Genomic DNA, 18,125 nt, shown 5'->3' on the forward strand with positions numbered 1-18,125 from the left:
TCAGATAACAAGCCACGTTGCACAATCACATTGAAATGACCGTAACCTATCGAGTGACTGGATTATCAAGAGAAGTATAATTTGCGAGAGCGATTCTAGACATTGTATCGTGCAGTGGATGATGTTATTATCCAACTACATCGTCGAACACCAGTCCTTCGCCATTGTAATTCAATGACACTTGATCCTTCCTCTCCCATTCTCTCGTTCTCTCGTTTCAATCGCGAAATTCACAGTTTCTCGCATGACGATACACAGTCGATCTAATTCACCTTATCGCAAAAAGTTGACGCGATCTTTCTGTTCGATAAAGCGAGATTAGCGTAATCGGGATCACAAGGTAAATGCGCGTTTATACACAAAGCGATTCTAGTCTTCTAAACGTGGAAAATCAACAAACCTCGAATTCGAATAGCGCCAAACTAATTTGAAATACGCCATCGCGTGAGCCTGTAATTAATGCTCGAGCAAATATTTGATTATACTTATCCCATGGTACAATGAGAATCGTAAAATATGAATTTGGTTTCCAGAACAGACAATCACAAATTTAGCCATTTCAATTTTACCTCAGAAAAAAAAAGATACTTTGCAAATACAGGCTTTATAAATGAATTTTGGTCCATATGTATCCTTTCAGCTTTGTTTTACGCAATTCGAGCAAATTTTAAAGATTAACACGAAACAGATGGTTCACGTTACCACTCGTATATTTTATAAATAGAAATTTTTATTTGAACGTGTGAATTACTTTTTCGTGATTTAAAAATATAATATAAAAAAGACATTAATAAAGATTTTCAATAAACTAATTCAATTCAACAAACTAATAACAATTTAAGAGCCATTGAGAGTCAACGCGGTAAATAATATGTAGTTCTGATAATAAAAAACTTTAAAAATTAGACAACACTGTTAAATTTATAATGTCAAATTATAATCAAGTCGATTTATTTTTCATCATTTCTATAATAAATCACCACTTAATATATCATTATCTAAGATAATAGAGTTAAATAAATTAACTGAAGAAAATATATTAAATTTGATTCAAACTTAATTTATCATTTATTTTGCACACGTTAATATAGATATTATTTATTCTAAAGATATTTATTTACTCTAAAACTAACAGAAATGAATCGATTCATATTTTGATACACATGGAAGTTAAAAATAACAAAATGTTATTTAAGCCGAAAGATTGGATTAACATTGCTCCTTTCATGTCTAATACTGTACTTTAGATAAAACATCAAAATACAGTGTTATAATGTAACTAACTTTCACAACAAAATAATACATGTATATTCTGTTATAATATGACACTGTTATTACCATATTTAATCATTAAAAGTATTTATATGTTTTTACATTTACTAATAACTTTGCTAATTTCGCATATAGCAGTAAAATGTTATTTAATTAAGGAAATGAAAGGAATTGAATTATCATTATTTCTTTAATATCTAATAATGTATACAAAGTTGCAAGGGTTAACTAACCAAACGTTTTGACTTGAATTTGGACCATCTTCAGTAAGCAAATTGACAGATTAAAAATTCGAAAAAATTGCAATAAATCTGCATCTTTCCTTATTATAATTTTTATACATCGTATAATACGCGATCCATGGATAAGGAAAAACTAATTTAAAAAACCATCGTCCCTAACTCTTAGTGTGATTTTTCCGGGGAAAACCAAATGTTTTGGCTTGAATTTGAACCAACCTCAATAGACAAATTGACAGATTAAAAATTCGAAAAAACTGCAATAAATCTGCATCTTTCCTTACTATAATTTTTGTGCATGCGTCTTGTTCATGGTCTATGGATAAGGAAAAACTATTTAAAAAACCATCGTTCCCAATTTTTAGTATCATTTTTCCGGGGAATTGTTCCGCGTCACAATGCAGGCCTAGTAATCGCGCTTAACCGCGGAGGCATGCACGTGCGTCCGTTACACCTGATAGCAAGCGCAACGACGTACGCCGCTGCGATAACGTTATCGACGATGCACGATCATTTTTCTCCCTCGATCAAGGTCTATCCACGTCATCCTGATTAATATTCGTGCCAAAAAGCGTCTCGAAAAACCGCCCCTTTTGATACCTGTCCGTCCTCGGAGCTAGTTGAACTTTGATTATAAAAATCTCTGGGAAAAAACGAAAATCAGCATGTAGTCTCGAATACTTTACACACACGTGTTTACGGATCAGTACCCCTTTAATCGTACCCCTAGACCACAGGCTGACTGATCGAAAAACAGTTTATTTCTTAGGACAATCTACGACTCGCGATACTTGCAGGTACGTCGCGATCGCCGCGCTACGTCACGTTGTGTTATCAGAGAGCTTCTTTTTCAAGAAAATACGACATGCATATTTTTCTATCGATATAATCGTGTAATTTTTCTAGATATCTGATTTGTCACACTCATAGATACAATAAAATAAAAGTGTTAACATTAAAAGTACTAACAGTTAGTGTACTAGAAAATATACTAGAAAAAAATTTCTGAATGAATCAACAGATTCATATCGATCAGAATTTTGATCATCACGATTGAATTTGTTCATCTTAATTAGAATTATAATAGACTTAATTATAAAAATTTGTCCACACATTTTCCACTAAAATTCCTGTTAATGCTGCTCTAGATTTTTTTTCTGGGTACAAAAACGTCGTCAGCAATTCTCTGAAAGAAATTAAGTATATTAAAAATTAAAGTTATATTTTCAAAGTACATTACATGTATTATTATATATTTATTTAGTATAATGTTTTATTACTGTCATTATTAATTATAGCTTATCAAACTGAAGCTTTTCTCGAGATTTTCGGTCAGAGTTTTGAAGGGAAAACATTTAAATCTTCGGAATGTACTAAAATAACTGCTTTAAAGTAAATATTTGTGTTTTTCGAAACTTTATCTTCATGATTGATCAGATACTTTCAATCAGATTTATGTCTGGAGATTGAAAAGGTCAATCCATCGATTGACTTCGTTTTCACATTTCTAAAAATTTCATAAAAAGTTCGTGGAAAGCATATCAACAAGTACAATCAATAACAATGATTGGACGTCATAATACACTGAAAAAAAATTATTAAATCTTAACACATATTTCTTTAAATAGTATTAAGTAAACATTTACTTAAATTTGTTTGAATAGTTCTAATTATAGTAAGTGTTCTAAATAAATATTTACTAAACATTAGTAGATATACTTCTTAGAATACTTACTTAGAACCATTCAAACAAACATTTATTAAAATTTAATATTTTTTTGTGTAAGTAAACGCATGTTAGTGAATGTAATGTACTTTTCAAATATTTTTTTATAATATACTCGGTTGTTTCCAAAGAACGACGGTCTTGTGTCACTAACTTTAAACATTTCTTACTCACTAAAAGGATTGAACGAATAAATTATTACAAAAATAAAAAAGTAACTAAATATATTTTATAAAAGACGTAATTATTTAAAGAACTAAAAAAATTGTTTTCTAAAAAAAACTTCTTTTTTACACAAGAAATTAATTTAGAAATAGAAACAATCAATAACAATTACTCGATTCTTCTAATGTTAATATACTTGAAATAGAATTTGGTTTTCTACTTAAGAATTTCTTAACTTGTCTATCTTTTGCGTGACAGCAAAATGTTCCATTCAACAATTATGTAACGATATTATCGTAAATATCAAAAAGACGGTATTAATATACGAAAAAGATATTTGACTGTCAAAAGGTTACCGATAGATAATAGCAGGATCGATAGATAATAGCAGGAAAAAAATGGTATCATTTCCTTTCGAGAACGAAAGGGAAAATCAGTGAGTGAACATTTACGAATATTTTACACCTACTGATTAAATTAATATCCAGGGCGAATTATATATAATAATCGAATATTTACATTCTACATGTTCACTGCCTGAGGTTAATTAATTAATCAGTTTGAGCAAAGCAATTAATCAGCGTGATAACGGTATGTACACCCTGATGTTTGGCTGCGAGTAATGTTTGAGGTTTGCTCGCGTTTCGAGGGAAAATTGCATTTGTGACAGCTAATCCGGATAATTCAACGTTTAAGAGAGATGTTTACTTTCTCGAATATCTTCTAGAAAATTTGAACAGATACAAACTCGATCTTTTATTAATAAAAACATATATTCCTTAACACTTTATAGTCAATAATATTAATAAAAAATCAATAATCGGTGATTATTTCTACGATATACATACATATGTGTGTAAGCCTTAATCATAAATATTTATAAAATATCTTCAATTTATTCCTTGAAACTACTACTTTGAACCAGAACTGGCGGAATGTATGCTTTTATTAATAAAAACCAAGAGAAAACTAACAATTAAAATTGTTATAAAGATGAATATTATTTTTTAGTAAAATTTTTTTAAATTTATTTTTTGTTACATATAAAATAATTTACAATTTTTAGGAGTACTTTATATTTATGATCAAAACAGTATAAATATTACAAGTGCAACTCGATTTCGTGACAAATCTTACAATTAGATAGAATTTTGATCAACGGATGGCAAGCGAAATGCACCTTGTTTCTACTAAAAATAATTTTTGACAAGGAAATAATGAGTTTGAGTAAAAAACAACTATTTTGTCGTTCTAAATTCGATTAAGAATTTCATATTTTTATATGATTGAGAGCTTTCGAAACCTCGATGGAAGAAGTTTGTGAAGGTTTCTCTTTCGAAAAAACTTTTCTGCGACATCTTTAAAACTTGATTTTTCCCTGATGTCTGCAAAGAGACTTCTCCTTTTTCTTTTTACTGAAACTTTCGAGGAGTTTGTCCGTCACTACTGGATTCTCTCCTGCGATTCTCTCCCGCGAATTATTTCGCCGCGCAATTTTGATCGCGCTATTTGCATGCACGCGGGCACTTTACGAGTTTCTGCTTCTGTCTGTTTAGCAACATCGTGACGATGCGCGATTGTACGTATATATGTACACATACAAACGAATCAATAGTCAATATTTAGCGTAACTGAAATTATCACAGTAATACATGGGTCAACGAGTTATCGCAAATACAGAACAGCCCGTGGACACGTCATTCTCTGTCAGTCGGCGAGAATCACCGCGATCGCACGCATGTACACGCTTATCATTCTATTCGCCCAATGACACTGAAAATATTAATAAATAATGATATCGGATCAATAAAAGTGCGCGACGTGATTATTCGGGACACAATATACAAGCGAAAACAAGTCAGGCTAGAATAGTATCGATGCTTATGAAAAAAGAAGAGATTTCAAGAGAAATGAAGTAAATTGTACCAATTGAAGTCTGCAACGTACGTATGAATTAAGTAAGAGTGTGCTATTATGTGATGGTGTTACCTTTAGTTACCGAAGTGCATGAAAAAGTAGCGGTCGATAGAGAAGACAAGTCACTGATATGTTACAAGAATATGGCAGAGTTTGGTTAGGAACGATTGCAAGATCTTGCTCGTTTAAAATTGTAATAGATATAGAGATTCCCAAAGTGTGCCTTGCGACTCATTTATTTTCAAATCTGTATCTAGTTAAATTTTTTAAATACTTCAGCAAAATCTTTCTGGCGTTTTTTCTGTGTAGCTCATCAAAGGAAGACGAATTGCTAAAGGAAGACTAAATTCGTTTAATCCAAACTCAATCGAGTTTCTTTACTTCACTTGAAACGCGAATTCTTTTCGCGTAATTCATTGAAAATACGTCACTCCATTCACCACGTCCGAAAAGAGTCATTTCACAGAACATTACACTGCTTTTTAAAATGCGTGGCGTAACGTTTCTCCTACGAGCTCGAAGAGATGAAAATTTTCGCGGGAAGTCATCCGAATCGATTTTTTATGTATAATCAAGGATTTTTGCGATATGAAATTATTTACGATTCGATACACAAAGTCGATATAAAAAGAGAAAGACTTGCGAACAATATACGATCAAAGTAGTTTAAAAAAGAAAAGAAAGAAGGGCGAAAATCGCAATAGAGTTCGTTGATGCAGCCGTTACCGCCAAGCCATCATTGATTCATCGCTATATCAAAGTCTATGGCCGATATTTATAGTCGTTCTTGCTTTAAGTAATGTTTCAAAATGCTGTCCTCTAATAAATAAAGTTCGTTGACATCTTAAGATTGTACTTAAGATGGTTTTGAATATAAGAATCGATTATGAATACCGGTCTGTGTTGATTAGTTTATGATATCTTAAGACTACTCTAAGAGATCTTTAAGAGATGGGTGTAAATATAAGACAATCTTAAATTCCGGTTAAGCAAAAATTGAGGAGCAAACTTTCAAAATGCGTTTTGTTCAAAATTTTTAAAAAACGAGAAAGAAAGAAACTATGCACAGAAGAAATTACTCACACTTTACAGAAAATAACAATATGCTAAATATTTATATAATAAAATATATAAATAATAATAAAATCAATAGGATATGAAATATTAAACAAAATTTCTTAACAATTGTTAAAACTGTTAAACAAATGCATTTTGTTTATTTCTAATTAAAAAACAATACACTTTGAAATGTCAATATTCTTTCGGCACATAAATTAAAATTAAAAAATGCTTTATCTCAAAGTAGCTTATAATATAAGTATTATATGAACATTACGCCTTCTCTAACTAAAAAAATGAAATTTTGGACAAAACATATTTTGAAAGTCTGCTCCTCAATTATGAAAATAAGTAAAAAATCAAAATATAATGAATTTATCTCATATTTTGTATAATTATGTAATTACATAAAATATAGAAGAAATTTATTTTTTAACTCACTTTCATAATTACCGGCATATATATGCGACCAATAATATTTTGAAGTATTCTGGAGTGAATCATTAAGGAATTGTCTCAATTCTTAAACATATCTTTAGGTCTGTTTTCTGTTTCTGTACTAAACTAGAATCTCTTTCAATAAATATCAAACATACATCTCACTTTAAATTCCAAAAGTACACTAGTTTAGCCACAAAAAACAGACCTAAAGACTCCGATGCAAAGAATATACCGTTTCTTTGGGATTCTCAGGGATTCATTGACTAATGTTGTTTCACATAAGTAGAAAAGAACCAAAAGGACTTACCTTCCTTTTTGCTTACCTTCCTTTTTTTCATCGAGCCGCAGTTTTCTACAGTTTAGTATAGGCTGCAGTATAGTATAGAGCTCCCTGGTGCCAGCAAAGGTGCGACACGCAAAGCGGGAAATGACGGATTATTAAATTAGAGTGACCATGACGACCGATGGTCAAGGAAATGGGTGACCGCTGATAGTCGACGTCCGACGTGCTGACGCATTAAGCGGTCAATCGGCGCAGCAGTTTCGGTCGTAATCGCGAAACGAAATATGATGCGTGATGGTTATCGAGGTTCATTTAACACGATCTTATCCCAGGCGATCTGATCACCCTGCGCCGATTGGATTACGTACATATTCGCATAGCCGCGATCACGTGCTGGCTAGATGAAAAATCTTCGGGACACAGCTCGATGCGCAAACGGACTTCATTCGTCAGAATGTCAATTAGTCGATTAGTCAGTCGCGAACGTCAGTGCCGGTATGACTTGTTAAAAAATATAATTACGAGGATATTGGGTTCTACACTTGCAAATAATCATGCAAAAGAATGATTTTGAGAATGATTCTGAGATATCTAAAAGTTTAGATAAAAAAGAAAATAATTTTATTTGGAATTAATTTAATTGGAATTAATTAAAAATAATTATACAGGATGCTCAAATTAATTGCTAGAATACTAAAACTTTTCACGTAATTGTCATCGCTTAAGTGTTCTATATAATTATTTTGATAATTCAACAAAATTATTTTTAGATCTACATTTAACTAAATTTTTTAACATGTCAGCAAATCCGTTCTTTCTGCGAGAGATAAAATATAAAGTAAATAAATATCACTATCCGCGGAGTTAATGAGAATATATGTTACGTTATTGACCGTTTTTTCTTGTAATGAGATTACTTTGCGTATTTACTATATTTATCTTTAAATGAAAAAAATTAATTTTATTTTCTTCCTTTTTAATTAGACGCTATATGTAAAAGTCAGTGATATCGAATATCTTCGCGAATAGTGAAACATTGAAAAAAGTTTTAGTGTTAATTAATGTGAAATAAAATAATTTAAATAAAATTTAAATTAAATAATTGATAAATTTATATAACAGTTAATTTAACAAATGAATGTATCGGCAAATCATTTTTGATCGCATAATATAAAATTAAATATTTAATATTTAAATATTTTTTCTTAGTTAAAATAAGAAATGTTTAAAAAAAAAATTAAAAGAAGAGAAAATTTGAAATTGTACTAATTAAATTTATCGGTTGCTACTAGATTTTATAAACCTATGAACGCAAGGTGCGCTTGAGATTTCGAACGAATGAAAATTTCATCGTTTATTCAACGTACATATTCACTAAGTGCATATTTAAATGATATTACTAGATAAACGAAGATAGATGAGTGCTGTATGACCTTCCAGCTGTAAAGGCGCTTATAGAGTCACTCGCTTTTCGCGATTCATAAAAAATTTAATGTTTAACGTATTAATACATCGCATATTTTATGTTCGTACCGTTTGTATATTTTGAGCTGCTGTCTTTGATAAATCTCATTTGACCAGAATTATCAAGAGCAAAATTCGGATTGAAAATTAATGATAAAGGAAGAACGAAACTGTATTATCTTCATCTGCAATTTTCTCATTACAAATGTTCTTCAAATGACTACAAATAGCTAATATGAAAAGTATAATGTTAAAATTTATATTTTTCATTGTTAAATCATTACTTATCTTTTTTTATATATATATACACAAAAAGAACATTTTGCTGAAGTATCTAAAATTTTAGTTGAAAAATTTAGCTGATTTGAAAATAATTTATTGGACCATCAAAATTATGGAGATGTTCGAACTGTTTGTTAAAATGTTAAAACTTTTTACAGCATTATTCATCATGCTTGATTGAATCCTACATAAAGTCAACAAAATTATTTTCAGATTTTTATCTATCTCAATTTTTATAGAGATACTTTTTTTATATAAGAGACTTCATCAAAAATATTTTTTCTGTATAGAATTGAGATTTCGTATATAAATTCTGAGTTATATTCTTACAATTATACAAGTTATATTCTTCATCAATTATATCTCGCAATAACATTACTATTTGTTGCATTGCGTAATATGACGAGATATTTTTACGTTATCTTTAGTTTTCGAAGAACTCGTCAGACTGCGGATTTATCGTCGAAACTCGTTGTTGACAAATCGAAATCGTGTAGAATTTATTATCGGCAAGTCGGGATTGCGTGCTTCGGGATTCGTCGGTGCGCGAATCTCGAGACACGCGTTTCAGGTGCTCCTGTTTGCGGGAATTACTGCGAAACTCGATTTCTTCCACATGTCAATCCGTCTTACTTGCAGACGGAATTTTCAACGCGGTAAAATCTGCACGCGCCCCACGTCGATTGGAAAACGTCAGGAATTGCTGGGCGATGTTTTATCTGGACGGAAGAGACGGCACCAAGTACGACTCGTCGTCACCCAACGGCGAAGAGAATTTCGGCTGGTGGTTGAACAATCGGGAGATCACCACAATATTGTCTAAATCGCATCATGTCAGAGATCATCGATCGCTCGGATCGTCCATCCTTTCTTGCATGGACTCGGATGATTCGGATAGCTGCAGCTTTGCGCGGGATGTGTCGTGTAAAGAACAGGAAAGCGAAATCAGTGAGAATATCGAATTAATCTCGTTCATTCAGAATGATCTCGATATTGATCTGATCGAGAGGGATGAAAGGGAAACGGTAAGTGTGAGATTATATTGATCAATATACACCCGAAAACAATAATTTTGCTGAAGAATCTAAAATTTTGTTGGAGGGGACATATAATCTGAAAATGATATTGTTGGACGATCAAAGTAATAATTGTATTATTAGAATCTAAAAAAAAATGATAAGTAATACTGCAAAAAATTCTGATATTTTAGCAATCGGTTTGAGTTTTTAAAATTATTTTGATAGTCTAACAAAATTTCAAATCTTTCGCAAATCATTCTTTTCAAGTGCAAGAATGTTCTGACTTAAGTTTCCAAATTACAGTCTTTCAAGAAATCAGTTTTGAAGTCAGTTTTGATTTAGGAAAAGTTTTACGGAAAGTTACACACGCAATCTATTTAATACTTTAATTGCCATGTATATAACTAGAATACATCTATGTGAATCCAAGGCCTATAATTATCCCTATACTTATCAATTAAAATACATACATATTTTTTACTTACTGCATTTGTACAAGAATCGAGAATACTTTGCATTAATTGTATAGCACATTATGAATTTTGCAAAATTCTAAATTTTTATTTGAAAAGTATATTTTACTGGAAATGTTTATTTAATTTAATGTATTTTGTAGCTGCAGCAAATTATAAATAATATTAATTATGTTTAATATGAAAAAAGACAGGCGACAACAAATGTATGAAATAATGAATATAGTATTAAATAAATAATAAATATATTGAACAAATATGTTTGTTTACATTGATATACGTGATGTTGGAACGATATTTGTTATTTTGACGTATGTACTTTTTGAACATATAAACAAATATTCATAAATTTTGAAAACCATTAATTATTTTTAATAATTTTATATTACGTACCAATTTTTATTTATTTGTTTAATTAGGTATAAAATAATATAATGTGGCGTTAAGAGATCGATTATAAAAATTTGTGCAACAGTCAAAGTTAATATCTAATTTGTCTAGGCAATTGAACTTTAAATGATCCTAATACTATAATTGTACGAGGATAAGTTTTCTACTTTTTCTCGTTGTGCAGATATTGTTTCGTAATCTCGTGAAACAAAAATATGTAAATATTTGAATTTAAAAAATAAAATTGAATTTAATAAATAAAATTTGAATTTAATAAAATTTAGCTTTATAAGAAGCAACAAGCGCGAGAGAGTTTTTAAAGTAATTGCTTAGGTTGGTTGAAATGTTACTTATGCAAAGACCGCTGCCGCTATTCACGTACTTACAAAATTGATCTATCAATGTTGTTAAATTAATAAACGCCAGATGTAGTGTACTCTTTAATTTTGCACTCGTCGAGTTTCCCGTTCATGTTTCCTTTCGACGGAAATTTAGTTTATTTACAGCGCGCTCACAATCTCCGTACGCGAACATGGTTGCATTTTACGTGCGGTACATTTCTAAAACTTCTACCTAACGAAACGTGGATTTTTATCTCCATTTGCGCGTTTTTTTTCTCCTTGTTCTGCTTCTCCTCTTTGCCCGCCAACGTATTATACGAATTGTATCCAATCCGATTATCAAGCCGCAAGAGACTGCTCAGTTAATTAGATAACTGGGCAAATAAATGTAAAGAAGTCGATCCGCACGTGATCGATATCATTTGCACATGCAAGAATACATGTATCTTATATAAGCACTCGTCATTTAATCGCAATTGTTTTACTGCATTAATTTATGAATTTATATTTATTAATTTTCGTAATTCTTAACACAGACTTGTATCGTTTTCTTTATTGACACAGCTAAAAATACAACTCAAAAAATGTAACCTTTGAGTAATTATTATAAATAAGTTATGTAAAGATTATTCTATCAAAAGTAAACTAAATTTATTTGCACAGTCCGTTCGCCAAATAATACTTGTGTCATTCTTAAAATATTTTCAAAAATCTTCTAAAAGAGTAACACATTTGAGTTGTGTCGTTTTTGTAAATAAAAAGGACAATCTTCTACAGAGAACATTTAGAATTAAGATGGTTTTGATTGTGTGATGGGTTTGAAGTTTAAAAAAGAAATTTCAGTTTGAATTTAGTCATTTTAGTTAATCAAATATAATCTATCGATATTAATTAAATAAATTTGTCTTTATTTCTTTTAATGAAGAATGTATGTATTTAAGTCAAATATATTATATTTGACTGAAATATATACATTCAAATATATACACTCTCTAATGAAAAAAATAAAGATAAATTAAACTAATTTAGTCAAATGATAAATTTTTTTTCTCAGTGTTGAACTTAATTTTTCACGGTTTCGCCAAATATTAAAAACATATTTTAAGTTCCTTTTATTTTTAAATTCTAAATATACTTATATTAAAGTTCAATTATACAATAGATCTTATGTATATAAGTCTATGCTCTTTAATAACTCGAGTTTTTTTCAATTTTTCATTTGTATTTATCGGACTCGAAAATTGCTCGATACAACGTTACGAAAACAATAACACAATTCGTCGATCCCATTGAGATCTGAACGATAGACATGCGATTAATAAATAATTCCTATGCAGAGCAGTCCACCCACGATCAGCAGCGAGTGCAACGTGAAGAAAGAATGCATCACTCCCATATGCTACACCCCGGAGAGGTTAATCAGATCTCAGGAATACCGGATACTCATACCATCCCCTCGCTGCTTTACCTTCTCCCAGGCGAGATTCACGGCAGAGAATGAGAACAGAGAATGGAAGTTCCGCCGTTGCCGAAAACAGTTAAGCCGTCTCATCGATTCCAAGCAAATCGGTACGCAATTTAAGGTTTTCCTCTCTACTATCTCCATCCTTCCCTTTTCGTTCGATTCGAAGTCTGAGGAAGGAAACGCTGCTTCCCTCGAACTGGCTTCGAGCAAAGCCACCTCGTGGAACTCGTCGGCCACGGCGGCACCTGACCTAATAAAGTTTCGCGGTTTACCAATGCGCGGAATCGAGTTGCTTGACGTATCAGATTTACTTCGTTTCCTTCGTCCCCGAGATCGTGGCTGAGTGCTACCACCATAAAGATGCCGAGTGGCGTGAGACTGCGAAACTGCCACGAGCATCGTTGCGGACACACCAACAGACGAAGTTCGATTCGGGTTCGATTGAATCTGTATCGGAGAGGCTAAAGAAAGTTAATGAAAGCAGCTCCGAGCTTTGAACGATCATCCCTAACTCGAGCTCAATCGACGTTTTCTCCATTAAATGCGTGACTGTTGTAAAATTATACGGATATAAATTCTCGATACCTATAATGAATGAAAATCATGATGAAATCATCAGATCATGATGAAATAACGCTATTATTTTATCCGCGTTTTAATTGAGTACTTAAGAGCTTAATCAACAATTTTTTAATTAATTCGCCATAATTTTATTAAGATTCTATAAAAAAAGAAGAGATCATACACTCATAATGCTTTACCTAATTAATAAACTCTCATATAAAATTTTTTTAAATTAAAAACTGATTTTCTAGTTCTTGTCTATTCCTTTTTTATATTAATGTACTATTCGTTAAAATTATTTCTCAAAACGAGAAAAAACATAATAGTCTTAGCAATAACATTAAAAATTACGCCTAGAAACGTGTAAATTTTAATCAGCTTCCTTGTGCTGCTTTTTTTTAATAGTCTCTGACGAGACTTCTAAATTTACAAAAATCAATATTTTTATTCCCTTTTCAAAATTATCTGATCAGAACTTGGAAAATACGAGAGAGAAATTAGTAGATTACATACAAAATCACGAACGCAGGTACAACGCAGCTGAAAACACTTCTGAACTTACCAAGCACGAATGTGAGGACAGGCGCGATTTCCTCGCCCATTTCCGAGCGCCGACAATGGACCACCGATGATTTTAACGCATCAATGAAATCGAACAATGATTCTTCGACTGACGTTGACTGCGGTGTGCGAAGTATGAAAACCGGTGACAGCAGCAGATCGAGCTACGACAGATTGAACTCCACTTGGGATGACTGCAAGGGTTCGGCCACCAGACCGCCCTCCCTGGAGGACACTTCCGGTATACAGAGTTACGATTGGAGCTTGGAGACCCAGAGCGACGCGCAAAACACGCCGATGTGTCTCTGCGACGAGCTGGCGATTGCGTCGAAAGTGCACACCGCGAATTTCGCAAACGTACGTTCTTTCGCGTCCCTTACAGGAATCCAGTAAGTTTCATCCTGACCGATTTAACATGAAAAATTACTTATTTTGAGCAAGCACTCGATAACAGTGAAATTTAGTAATAGGAAATTTAGCGCTAGACAGCAGTGCTTTTAATACTGAAAATAAATAATTAATTACTTCCAGTATTAAATTTCTGTAAGGGATAACGAAAGAGATCCTATTAAAGATAATTATTTAATCAAACTATGCGATTTACCTATAAACTGAAATATAGAATGAATTATTTTGCAGGATCGAGGTATCGCTATCAATGAAGTAGTATCTATCCTCGAAGATCTTCGGAACGATCCTAGGAAAGCAACTGTTCTCTTGGAAGAGGAGGATCGATTTTGCAATAGCACGTCTTCTCACGACCAATTAACCAGACTGGCTCTGACCATCGAGACAGACGTGGAAGCGCCGGCGGTTCCCGACGATCCGAATAATTGGATACGCCATCTCCGCGATAGAATAGAACGATTGCAACTCGCCAATAAAGAGATCCACGGGGACATACGTGGTTTACGTACAAAGTTTCAGGTAGATGTCTCACCTTAAATAGTTATATATTATCAAATTCTTAAGGAAATTAATTACAAGGATGTTACTGCGAAAAAATACAAAATTGTACAGATAATTTATAGGAATTCTGCCTCAGAATTCATGACTCAAAATATAACAAGAAAGTTCTCGAAAAATTAAGTAAAAAAGTTATTTGTAAATTTTTATTTTAAGCAGTACTTTTTGAAATAATTAGGGTTTAAATATGACATGGCCAATGGATTATGGACTAGTTTAGATGATCTTGACTTGAGTGATTAGGACTGAAGTGCGCACTGAAGTGAGAACTTTTTTGCTATAGTATTTAAAATCGCAAATTCTGGATCATCCGATATATCATACTTGTCTTTATTATTTGGCATTAACTGTATTTACATTAAATGACATTCAATATTTTTCATTTTAGTATTTATATTAAATGACATTAAATTACATTTAAACTTTTCACTTAATGCGAAATATTGTAAAATCTTCGTCAATAAACATTTTTAGAGGACGTATGTTGCAATTTTTGATATTAAACATCGTAATTAAATAACGGAAATCTGCTAAAACGTATCCAATATATGAAAGGAAAAGACTCACTTGCATCTTAACATTTCATTTCCATTAAAACCGTTACTATATAATATTCATTCAATTGCATCTTATGAATTTTACAGTGCGACGAAAAGAAGGCGATCAATTTATCAAGTGATACAACGAGGTTACTAGAAGATGTTCATGACTTGAGATATTTTGATGACCTGGTGAAGCTCTTAGAAGGAGAACTCGAGAGAATCTCCAGAAGAAATTGGCCATTTATTCTGGGACACAGCAAGCCTCATGAAGAGATGAATCTAATCATTTGATTATGATCTCAAAGATCGTCGTGAATCTCAAAGTTCATGATTATGATCTCAAAGATAGTTGTGAATGATCGGCGAGGATAAAAGGATTTTCTTCAGGAAGAGGATGTCTCCTGAGTTCGATGTTCATAAAGAAAAAGTATCTCTTCTCTCTTGGCTCAATGACTTAATATTTACAGAAATTACTAATTCGGAATTATTAAAACGATACGTAGTATGAAATACTTTTTGAAGATTACCACGTCGCATGAGTAATCTCCAAAATAATCGCAATTGTAGTTAGCACAAGAAATTGGACTATAAATTTTGCGACTATAAATTTTTGGACCATAAAAGTTTTAAATCTTAAAGTGATCGAAATGATCTCATTTTTTTTTATAAGAAAATCGATTATAATATTTTATCGAAATTAATCTCATGCAAATTATTGTTAAGACAAAACTTACAGCTTGTGATATATTCCAAATGGATCTTATTTCTTATATTCGCTTTTATAGAATTTTCAATAAACGAAATCTTTTTTTAAAAAAATACTTGCGTTCACATATTAATGTGTGAGATAGAGAATAAATGTATATATTTATTATTACTAAACAACGATTTATTATCTACAGGTCGTACATATTTGAATCCGTACATAGCACCGAGTAAAAAAATTCCTACAACACATCGTTGCTATTCGTCGCACTATTTTATCGCTATCTCGCCGCATTTTAGCGGCATTTTTAATGCCATTTTTAATACCCGTCCATAATTACCATATCGCGTTAAATATCCGTATTTTTATAAGCAAAGTCTACACTTAGTGATGTCTATTTAGTGTTCCGTTAATACTGTCAGTCTTGGTTTCGATTTTTTCTACGTCTACGAAATTAGGTGACGTCCGTGCGCTGCATGTGCCTGACGTGCTGTCGAGAGGAATCATGGTAGGCGATCCCCGCGCGCAACATTTCCCCGTGTCGGAACACATCGTGGGACGTAGAGAAGGACGGCAAAGTTGGCAACGACGGCAACAGGCAGCTCAGCATACTGGGACCGCCATCCGAGGAGTAGATTCCGTTAGTCGGAGGCACCATTGACGTGCTGCACGTAACTGGAGTGGCTCCTGGCAATGTATGTCCATTTTGATCGCCGGAACTCAATAGGCTCGAACTTGTACTTATCAGATTCCCTATGAATAACCGAAAAAAAATCTGTTTTGTTGACGTTGAGATAATATAATCTCGAGACTACGTATCACTCATTTACTATAACGATATAATTAAAAAACAAAATTTTCTAGAAAATAAGTTTAAATATTTTTTGAATCATTAAAATTTTTTTTAATTTTATCAAATTAATTTTGAAGTACTTTTAATGTAATAACTGATTGCAACAAAAATGAGCATATTATTTATAAATAATAAGCATATATGAAATTATTAAAATTTTTAATTAATTATAAAATTAAGCTCTTGTATTCTAATGAAAAAGGATGATAAAAGGCAGAGAATTCCAAACTGTTATAAAATGTTCATCGATATTATTACGTTAATATTGATTTTTAAAAAAGACGAATATTTTATGAATAATAATTGTAATTAATTAGTATCCCGAGAGTAAAAATCACGATTACATGCCATCGATAACAATGAAAATTCATTCCATAAAAATTGGATCGAAACAAAAGTTAGCATTTCATTTGTCTCTCTACATGCTTTTAGAACAAAAATTTGGCAATTATATCATTCGAGAAAGCAAAATTTAAGTATGTCTTTAACTTTAAGTATGTCTTTTGAATTGTGATACGATTTTTAACGAAGTCATAAGTAATCAAAGTTAAAATGCTCCTTTTATTTAATCCGCGATAATTCTCTAACAAGAAATTTAAAAAATATTTAAAAAAAACATTTTACAATGAAAACTTTCAGTTTTCAGTTAGAAAATCGAAAATTTTCGATTTTTGAGAGGCATGTGACAAACTCACAAAGTGAGAAAAAAAATTTTTCATTTTTTCCAGCTCGTAGTTTTCTATGACAAGTATTCTGTAAGAATTACTAAACTCACAGAAAATATAATCAATAGTATTCGACCTTTCGAAAGTACATATTTGAAGCTTTAAAACCATTTTTTTTAAATTTAAACTTCATTAATTTTTAACAAAATTACAGCTGTTTGAATTTTGAAATTTGTTATGAACTTTTGTTCCACTGAATAAAAGTAAACAATATCACGTTTTTAAATAAACATGAAACTTAACATTACAAGAATTAATCGCGATGGTATAATAAATCCCACCGCGAATCCGGGCGCAATCGCGTTCTCGCAAAACATTGATAATTATCAGTGCTTATGATCGCGCGGTACAGAATTTATACTCACATAAAGAGGGACTTGTAATTCACATGAATATGTTCGCGATGTAACCGCTTTAGTGAAAACGATAACGCATCCGTTAATCCTCCGACAATATCGCGCGAACATCGTATAATGCACGTAAAGTGTAACATTAAAATTTTAATGCATTGTGTAATATTTTCTCTAATGGCTTACAACCAATGAGCTCATTAGCAGTAATTATTCTTCAAGTACTTCATACACAGAGAGGAAATCCTTATTTAGATTTAATTCTCTCTCTCTCTCTCTCTCTCTCTCTCTCTCTCTCTCTCTCTCTCTCTCTCTCTTTTTT

General features: G+C 31.8%; 2 protein-coding genes across 3 annotated transcripts in view; one reads left to right on the forward strand and one right to left on the reverse strand.

Annotated features, from left to right (window-relative positions):
- The window catches only part of LOC108694347, a 67,162-nt gene extending 51,547 nt beyond the window's left edge, over window positions 1-15,615 (forward strand). The window contains exons 1-6 of one of the 2 annotated variants that reach the window (XM_018203772.1): window positions 5,169-5,345; window positions 9,488-9,873; window positions 12,409-12,640; window positions 13,630-14,018; window positions 14,301-14,588; window positions 15,272-15,615. In XM_018203772.1, coding sequence (XP_018059261.1) covers window positions 9,559-9,873; window positions 12,409-12,640; window positions 13,630-14,018; window positions 14,301-14,588; window positions 15,272-15,460 — 1,413 coding nt within the window. In that variant the 5' untranslated portion in view covers window positions 5,169-5,345; window positions 9,488-9,558 and the 3' untranslated portion in view covers window positions 15,461-15,615. Of the gene's footprint in view, window positions 1-5,168; window positions 5,346-9,487; window positions 9,874-12,408; window positions 12,641-13,629; window positions 14,019-14,300; window positions 14,589-15,271 lie in introns of those variants that run through there. The other variant, XM_018203773.1, reaches the window with a different exon arrangement.
- Window positions 15,616-16,036: 421 nt separating this feature from the next.
- The window catches only part of LOC108694534 (transcription factor GAGA-like), an 8,538-nt gene continuing 6,449 nt past the window's right edge, over window positions 16,037-18,125 (reverse strand). Inside the window, exon 7 of the mRNA XM_018204107.1 lies at window positions 16,037-16,628. Within this exon, the coding sequence (XP_018059596.1) occupies window positions 16,330-16,628 (299 nt within the window). The 3' untranslated portion in view covers window positions 16,037-16,329. The remainder of the gene's footprint in view (window positions 16,629-18,125) is intronic.

This window comes from Atta colombica, unplaced genomic scaffold (genome assembly GCF_001594045.1).
Source record: "Atta colombica isolate Treedump-2 unplaced genomic scaffold, Acol1.0 scaffold12, whole genome shotgun sequence".
In the NCBI taxonomy this organism is placed as follows: Eukaryota; Metazoa; Arthropoda; class Insecta; order Hymenoptera; family Formicidae; genus Atta; species Atta colombica.